The following is a 9,602-nucleotide window of genomic DNA, read 5'->3' as shown; positions in this document are numbered from 1 at the left end:
CTAGGCAAGAACCACAGCGCCCAGGCAGGGGCAGCTGGTGGAGGTCCATCAGGTTCTTGTTTCTTGAATTCCCAGTGCTATCCTGAGGAAATCGTGCACATATTTTTCTATCTAAACTAGAGATTACAATACCTGTTAGATGAATGTATATTTGCCAAATACCTTAAGATCCTCTGACGAAATTCAACTTGTGGTTAAAAGGATCACACTACGCTGTGTTTTTGCCTGCTGTGACTTGCAGACCTGCTGGTGGTTTTATCCCAACACCACCCTGGCCCCGATAGGTCTGTTTCCATCTGCACACCAATCTGTGTTCCCGAAACAGCTTCATGGATGTGCCCGGTTTGGCAGGGAAAAGGCTTGTTTTCAAATGCAGCAAGCCAGTAAATGGCAGGTTACAGAGGACTTCACCAATAGAGGGAACTGCTCATGCGTTTCATCCTATCAAAACTCAGGGATACTTTATTACTTAGAGTGTAACCTGCTCACACTGACATTCATGGCTTTTGAAGGTTGCTTGAAGTTCAAGGTCCTTTTGAAGTTTTCCCAGAACAGTTAGGCAAAGGCACAGAGAAGATGAATTAATTCCCTCTAAGTTTCAGTAGCCAAATATCCAACAAATTGTAAAAAGCAGAGCCACTTTCCAGAAAACGTAAGCATTCACCACACCACCACCTTATTACCTATGCAGAGCTGCAGCTACGTTGCCTGCTAAGATGAACTTTGCCTCCTCATTTCCATCCTCACAGGGACGTCTCAACTTGTAATCATTAATGAACGATCCCTGTAATGGAAGGGTGACTGTACACCCTGGATATAGTTCAGAGCTGCTTTGGGAAACCAGAAGTTACTGAAAATGTCAAGCAGGTATCATAAAGCAGCAGCCGATGGCAATTTGGACCTCTTGAAAGAAGCAACTAGGAAAGACCTCAATACTTCAGATGAGGATGGGATGACACCCACCATTCTGGCAGCATACCATGGATATCTAGAAGCTCTGGAAGTCATATGCCGGAGGGGGTAAGTCAATCAGTCTCCAATGCTTAAAGTTTGTGGTTCAAAAGTATAATGTGTGCCATGTTTCTAATGCCTGATGACCTCAGACCTAAAGGGCTGAAAATCACAGTAGTTCCCTTCAATGCATTGCCAAGAACTGTTTCCCTTAATTCGCAATGCTTTAGCTCCAGAACCTGCAAGCAGGTCTGTACATGCAGTCGGTGAAGCCGCATCAGCGTCAGCAGGACCACCTCGTATATGGAGCCTGCAGGGAGTGGTTGGTAGGAGCAGGGGCCTGGGATCTTGCTTTGCTGTAATGGAGGAGAAGCTGGCCAACAACCTTTGATGATACCGTATCTTTGAAATGGGCTCCATGCAGAAGTGCATTGTTTGAAACATTTTTAGCAAGAAATCTCTCCCATTTGCTTCCAAGGAGCAGGTGGTAGAACCCTGTGAAGATTTAATGCTTTCCAGAGACCAGTCAAAACTAATAGTTTTGAGACAGTAACACCTAAAATTCTTATTTCTCTGCTTTTTACAGTATTAGCAACTACCACAATGCTAAAAATGATAATACTGCCTCAGAAGCTGGGGTAGGATCCTTGTAAAATGAAACAAAACAATTACAAAGAAGAAAGGAAGGTTTTCTACAGGTTTATTTTGTAAAAGTAATATTTCCATTTGGTATCATTTAAATGTACTGCATACTTAAAATGCATTATTGAAAAGGTAATTACCTCCCACCCCTCCATACTCTCTTCCTTGGAGCCTACCTTTTAAGCTGTGATTCTGTAATAAGATCCAATAAAAGAAAATCTGCTCTCATGTAGAGAGACAGTTAATAAAGTGTTACTTCACTGAGATGAAGATTAAGTGGACCTGTATTTTTGATCCTAATAGTTTAAAGAAGAATGGATGGAAAATCTGAATAACTACTCGGATGTATCACTGTTTTATTAAAAATAAGAATTGAAAATATGGAATAAAAATGGTTTTTTTCATAGATTTGCTTTATAGCTCATTGAGCTCAGGTGTGGCTGTAATAACACAATAAAAAAGACCTTTGGACTGAATGGTTACTGCTTTGTCCTCAGGAGAAGCAAAAATAGATTGACATTTTTTCAACTCATATCATTAAAGCAGCTTCACAGAGATATCTGAAGTCGATAAAGGTTTGTCCCGGAACACCTCAAAGACAGACAGCTAAAGAACAATTAACAAAGTAATTTTTGCTTTCAGAATTGGAGAGTGAAATACGTCTTCTACCACATGAGCTGATAGAAGTCACAGTGGACAACACAAAGATCAGAATTTCTGTCACTGTTATTTAATGTATTTCTAGCTCTTTTTCTTGCTAGAAGACAGCTTGGGACAGTGTTGCTCTCAAAATCTTCACACACGCACGCATGCACGCACACACGCACACGTTCACCTCTATTTTAATCCAAGATTTCCTGACACAATCAGCAAGCTGTGCCTGTCAGAGGTATGGCTACAGCCTCACTGGTTTTCCTGAGAGGACCTGAGATTTGGAAGATGTTCAGTCTATTCTGCAGTCAATGTTTTCTTGTGAGAAAGTATTTTAATTATTTTTAACAAATTCATCCTATCCTTGAAGAGGTTTCCTGACAAAGGCACTGAGGTACAGGATGGTTTTCTTTAGAGTGTTTGCAGATTTTAGGACTTTGAAGCTTGCAACATATTCAGCCCTTGGATGATTCAGCAATACTAACAATAACCCCTTTCATCTTGAAATAGTTTATCTTCCCAGGCATCAAGAGATATTTTCTCTGCTGCTTTGCAGGTACATGAATAAAGGCAAGACCAAGTAGCAGATCTGCTCTCTTTTGTGTGAGCCTCTTTCTTGGGAAAGCAGGGAAAATACGAGAATCCAAAGTAAATGTCAAACCTTATCCAAAGTCCCACTGAGCTGGGAACGGGCACTCCAGTTTGACAATTGTCTGAGACTCAAAGGCTGGTAGCCTTCATGGGGAAAAGAGACCACAAACAGCTATGGAGAGACCCAAGGGAGAAGGGATGGCCCAGCACTCCCAAGGCTCAGGATAACACAGCCTGTTTGCTAACATGGGAATTAAGGAATCTGGCATGCTTGGCCGCAGTCAGGCAGCTCTCCAGGGCAGAGCTACAGAAGCAGAACCATGAACACATGGTTCCCACATGTCTAAGTGGAGAAACTTTGATCCTCAGCTGCCACTTCCCTGTAGAAATGCCAGCACTCCCACATCCTGGCATGCTTGGGCTTCCTATTGTTTCTTGATGTGGGCAGCTCTGTGTCTCAGCTCTGCAGGGATGCCTGACCTCTCTTGCCTGTGGCATTTCAGGCTGAAGGATGTTTTCAGATTTGGCCCTTGACAAATATGTTAGTGCTTTTCTTCAGAGATACTCAAAGGCAGAGATCAGTGCCTGAAGGAGATGTGATTGATGGGATGTACAATTTCACTCATAGTTCGGCTGCCATGGAACCAATCTCCAAGACATTGTAATCTTTGAACTCCCAAAAGCAGAAATTCTCCTTGTAAGTTGATCCCTGTCTCTGAAGTTATTAGAAGTTCTGGGCTGCTGTGGCTGCCTTGACCATTGGTCACAAAACGACTCAAGCTTTGTTTTGAATTTTGCTAATGTTGATTATGCCAAATACGTATCAAAAGATTCAAGCCAATTTTTGTCTGCAGGTAGCAGTTCAGTGTGAAGTCAGTGCAAGAGTTAAAAATAAAGCAATATTTCTCACTGGCTCTAAATTTAATTGAAAAGATGTGGTATTTTATTTTCAAATGAGCTTCTGCTTTTCAAACTGCATGAGCAAAAAGCAGCTTAAGGAGAATAAAAGAATTGAAGAAAAACAACAGCATCTATCTGAGCTTAATCTAATAGCAATGGAGACAAATGTGTGATCAGGGCTGTACTCCTAATCATTTACCTATTATCTACCAAAGTAGTTACTCCATAGGCTCATTACATGTGTACCACTGTGGCCAGTGAATAATCTTCCTAATATTGCTCCTCCATTTGATATGTAAAAGGGAAGTGTCACCAAAAAGTCTTTAAAATATTCCACTCAAAAGCTATAGAAACACTTTTGCCATTAATTCCACAAAGTGTAAGTCGAAGCCTGAGCCCATTTTGAGCTGTCAGCAACAAAGCAGTCAGAGCTGCTGCCCCTTGCCTGCACACAGGCATTTGCTGCCCTATTGTAGGTGAGGCAGGTGAGACCAGCAGGGAGCAAAGCAAGCCCTGCCAGTAGCCTGGGATAACATAAAGGAAATACCCTGGCTCTGTTATGGGGAGTTGCACAAGCATTCACACTCAGCCTTAGTGAGCTTGCTTAATTCATAGGCAGGAACTGGAGCTTATGCCATACCCGCAGCTAAACTCAGTGCTTGCATAAGTAGGTGCAGCGCCATTCTCAAGGAAGGAGCTAAGCTGATTCATTTTCATTGGGCTGTAGTACTCACAGCAAAGCAGAGCTAAATGTTTGGTATCTGTTCAATCCCCCTGCAGTGCTATGCTTGGGTACCTCCAGCTCACTCTATGCTGTTTTCCTTCTCAGGGGCGATCCGGACAAATGTGACATCTGGGGGAATACGCCTCTCCACCACGCTGCTTGCAATGGTCACATCCCTTGTGTTTCTTTTTTGATCAACTTTGGTGCCAATATCTTTGCTCTGGACAATGATCTCCGTACCCCCCTGGAGGCAGCTGCCAGCAGAGACCGCAATGAATGTGTCCAAATCCTGGACAAAGCAGCCACCGAGCAGAACATGCTGAATCCAAAGAAGGTCTCCAAACTCAAAGCACAGGCCCAGAGGAACGTGGAGAAGCAAATCAAGGAATGCGAGAAGCGCCAAGAGAAACACCAGCATGAAATGAACAGGAATTACATGAAAGAAAAGGTTGGCACAGTAAACTCTTCCAGAGGGACATATTCCAGAGTAAAGTTGCCCAGTCTCTTTGCTTCAAATACAACAAGTACTTTCTCCAAAAATCTGAAAGATACCTTCAAACTGAAGGCAAAAAAGGTAGATAACAACACAAGAAGCCAGGAAAGCAATGCACAAGAGAATGGTACAGGTACGAGAATGGTGATGCATTTGTTTGATAAGAAAGAAGAGGACGAATTACTGAATGAGTTTGGAGAGAAAAGCTTTTCCGATAATGACAGTGAGCTCTCCATTTTTAAGCGGCCGGGTCTTGGCAAGATTGTGTTCGGAAGGAATTTGGCTGCAGATGTAAATCCTAGAACTGTATCTTCTGAGAAAGAAGACACAAGCTTTAAGATGTCCAGTGAGCTCTTTCAGTTTGAAAATGCTGGAAACGGCAGGGAAGATGATGCTGAAAATAGTGCTGATATCCCTTGGTATGAGGAAGAAGTCATTTGGGATGACGAGGAAGCAGAGGACACGCCCCTTGAGGTATTTCTGGCATCACAGATGCTGGAAGAGTTTCTTCCTGTCTTCATGAGGGAAAAAATTGATTTAGATGCCCTGATGCTATGTTCTGATGAGGATCTACAGAGCATTCAGATGGAACTCGGGCCAAGAAAGAAAGTCCTGAATGCTGTGAATAAAAGAAAACAGGCACTCAAGACCCCTGGAAAGACTGTAGACACTTGCTTATAAACTAAGATACCCACTGCTGTAACACTGATTCATTATCTTTTTCTCTTTCCAAAGAGCATGCAATTCTTTTCAGAAGTCTGCTAAAGCAAAAGGCAGAAAAGTTACCAATTGCTTTAGGAAGTACAGCAAGACAAAGATTTTTCTGTCTGGATAGACGGCTGTGATGAACAGGATATTAATTCAAGCATAATCTGCCAAAAAGAAAGAATGTGAAGATAAAACCCTAAAAGCTACAGATTCAAAGTTTTTCTCCCTGAACTGTTTATGGGGATTGGATTCCTTCTGGTCTGAATAACATAAAACATTAGTGAAGACCAGCCACACTACATTCCTTAGTAAAGCCCTTTCTTTCTTCTCCAAAACCACAATGCAAGGAACATTCTCAAAGCTGAAGAGCTCTGTGTTTTCTCCATTCACTTCTGTTCGATACTTACAAACTGCTTTTACTAGTAGTGATGATATGTTAGAAATAGGATCTGAATCTTGATTAGTGGCTCAAATAACCTCTGAATAAATGTAAATAAGACCAATTTACAGCAAGTTTCATGTTCTTGTCGGTAACATGTTTTGCTATTGTATTGATGCTAATTTAAAAATACATGAAACATCTTGCCAAGAGATATTCAGTCAGAGCTGTATATTCTTGTTTCTTCTTAGACTGGACTGAGTTGCCAGCACCCACCATGTCCTAAATGGTCTCAAGACTGCCATACTTTTAACTACAAGAAGCCGAGATTTTATTTTCAATATTTTTGATCTGTTTTGGTGTATCCTCAGCCTGGTTCCCATAGGGTGCATTTTCCATGTAAAGTCCCAGAAACCAAGATTCTTATCAAACACCATTTTCTGTTGGATGTTGCCAGCCTTAGCCTGAAAACTGCATGTAACTGAGTACACATTCACTCAGCTCATGAAAAGAGAAAGAAAATGAGACTGTGCTTCTATCCCTTGCAGTCTAACTGGAGGCATTCACAGCAGGGTCCTCTTCATCTCTTTCAGGCCTAATCCCTTGGGAAGCCAGCACTATTTGATATGAATTAATTATTCCTATTGAGTTTTATGAATCTAATAAGCTGTTTGCAGCAGCCATGCTATGGCTAAGATGACAGATTTTAGATGCACATGCATTAGCAGGACATTTTCTCTTTAAATCTCTTTTTACAGCTTTCCATTAGTCAGTGACAATCTTTTCCTTAGGGAGTACTGCATTTGCAGACATGAATCCTAGTTAATGATCTATTTTTTCAAGAGTCCTTCTTCCACATCTTCTTGTTACTTTGATTTATATATTGTAATTCATTTGCTTGGCTAGACTTTATACCACATTCTCTCCTCCTTGGATTCCTGTACTTCAGCAGCTTGGTATTTTCTTCTGTTAAGCAGTCACATCACAGTCCTGTTCTGTGCAACCTTAAATAATTGCTGTGCTCAGTGCAGTAACTAAACAAGACAGCGCACCCCCACGCTCTGTGTTATTAACCTGCTGTGTTCTCATTTTGGCTAAGAAACTCCCAAATGTTTAACAAAGCAAGAAGGAACTGATGAATCGTACATATTTGAAGGCATTCGATGAGTGGATTTTGAAGGGTCAAATCCTACCATTCTCAGCCACATAACTGATGTAAAAAAGCAAGGCAGTCTACCACTCCTAACATACAGGGTTGAGACTAGGTCTATACTGCTGCAACGACTTCTCTCTAGTGCAGAACTGAACAAATTTTAAATAACTGGGTTAGATCTATTTATGCAGGAAACGCTTTCAAAATACCTGCTAACCATGCAAGTGCCTGTCACTGAGAGGAGCCAAACGTAGACAAGAGAGAAGGCACCTGCAGTAATTACACCTTGGCGGGGGGGAGGAATCAGGCCCCAAGTATCTCTAAAATGCACCAAAAATCTGCCTCATTGCATACCCTGCAAATCTACCCACTGCTGCCCTTATGTATGTACAGTAACTGCATGGAGCTAGCAAATACCACACATATAGGAATCCCTTGTCCTCTGGAACCACATCTAGAGACTGAAGAAGCAGCCCCAGAGCACCCCACATTTTAGGCAAAGAAATCAACCTGAATATATATACACTTATGAGCAATAATGCTAGCTCTTCTTTGCAGGGTGATCGTGGAAATGGGCCTCTGGCCTAAATCAGCCACATGGAACAATTCAGGGTGGTGGTGGGGAAATGATAAAAAGGAACACTCATGTTTCAGGGAGTTTTCCTCTAATGTGCTTTGCTGTCTTCTAATTTTTTTTTCACCAGCCCCTTTGTGTCTTTTGTAATTTGGAGGTATTTAAATTAGTGAATCCTAGATCTAACTCCTTAGTAACATCTGGATAGTACAGTTTAGTTAGAGAGACTTTTATTCTAGAATGGTTTGGGTCGGAAAGGACTTTAAAGCTCATCCAGTTCCAACTCTTTGCCACAGGCAGGGACACCTTCCACTAGAGCACATTGCTCCAAGCCCTGTCCAACCTGGCCTTGAACACTTGCCACAACTTCTCTAGGCAACCTGTGCCAGAGTCTCACCACCCTCACAGTAAAGAACTTCTTTCTAGTATCTAATCTAAACCTATCCTCTTTCAGTTTAAAGCCATCACCCCTTTTCTGATCACTGATTGCCTTGGTAAACATCCCCTCTCCAGATTTCTTGTCAGTCCCTTTAGGTATTGGAATATTGTTTAAAGATCTTCCTGGAGTCTTCCATCTACAGGCTGAACTCCCTTCAGCCTGCCTTCATATAAGATGTATTCCAGCCCTCTGAGGATCATTGTGGCCCTGTCTAGACTCACTTGATCAGGACAACATCCTTGTTATGTTGGGGGCCTCAGAGCTGGATGCAGGACTGCAGGTGAGGTCTCAGAATCCCCTCCCTCACCCTGCTGGCCATACTCCTTTTGATGCAGCCCAGGACATGGTTGGCATTCTGAGCTGCAAGCACACACAGTCCATATTGACCTTTTCACCAATCAACACCCCCAAGTCCTTCTCCTCAGGGCTGCTCTCCATACCACATGTGCAATCCTATAGCCCAATCCACACCCAAATCATAAGAAAGCACAGTCCTACCAAATTCAAGATTTTCCTTCTTTAAGGACTTAATACTCTGCATTGGACAGACATCAAGAGGAGGGAATGTGCAGCATGGGACAACTACTGCAAAACAGAGTATCACAGTGGAACAGGGCTGTCTCAATTTATTTTGCCCCTTCACATTCAGTGATCATGTTCACTGAGGCAGCAGTCACTGCAACAGTGTGAATGCTTTCTTCCTCATCTTCAAAAAAAAAACCCAACCCAGAAAAGTAATAGACAACAAAATGAAAGTCAAAGAAAACCAGAAGTATCTATTTAATTTTAGCAGAATGAAAGTTACACAATTCTTGAGAATCTAATTTGTAAGAGAAGGAAACATGGAAATTAAGACTATTATTTTTCCCTCAAAAAATTCCAAAGACAGCATTCCAAGCAATTCCCATTGTAGCTGAACCAAATACTCTTCATGAATTCAACCGAAGCCAGGCTCCCAGAACCTCCTGTTGTCAATGAAAGCTGAGAACATTGTGGGTTTTCAAATCCAGGCCTTCGTACTCAGTCAATCTACTTTCTAAAGAGCAGTCAGTAGAAGAGTACGTATTAAACTGGACTTTTTTCCCCAAACACCAAAAGTCTCACTTCAAATACAAATTTTGTTTTACACAAGCACAGAACTGGACAATATTGTCATAATTAGTGAGTGCGAGTTTCCATGCATTTCTTGAATTACGGAACACCAATAACTGTCATTTTTGTCTCAAGCTAGTGAAGTTCTCTATCACCGAATAACAGGCTAAGCCAACACATACATTTTGATCACTTCAGAAATGTAAGAATTAGTCCATTGCTGAAATTTTACCTTGCATTCTTGAATGTTCTAGAAGGGACATATGCAGATAGGGTTGGTGTCTGTCTTGTTAACAAGAGATCTG

At 41.8% G+C, this 9,602-nt stretch overlaps 1 protein-coding gene across 1 annotated transcript; it reads left to right on the top strand.

Moving 5' to 3' along the window:
- Positions 1-760: 760 nt before the first annotated feature.
- Positions 761-5,633, top strand: ANKS4B (ankyrin repeat and sterile alpha motif domain containing 4B; the record flags this gene model as incomplete). The annotated part of the gene is made up of 2 exons (XM_080619889.1): positions 761-1,020; positions 4,565-5,633. The coding sequence occupies exons 1-2, from the start codon at positions 857-859 to the stop codon at positions 5,631-5,633; spliced, it is 1,233 nt and encodes a 410-aa protein (XP_080476015.1). The 5' UTR covers positions 761-856.
- Positions 5,634-9,602: the final 3,969 nt, after the last annotated feature.

Source organism: Psittacula echo (assembly GCF_963264785.1).
Source record: "Psittacula echo genome assembly, chromosome: 5".
Classification (NCBI taxonomy): Eukaryota; Metazoa; Chordata; class Aves; order Psittaciformes; family Psittacidae; genus Psittacula; species Psittacula echo.
Note: the sequence above shows the minus strand (reverse complement) of the source record. Positions and strands in the feature narration are given on the sequence as shown.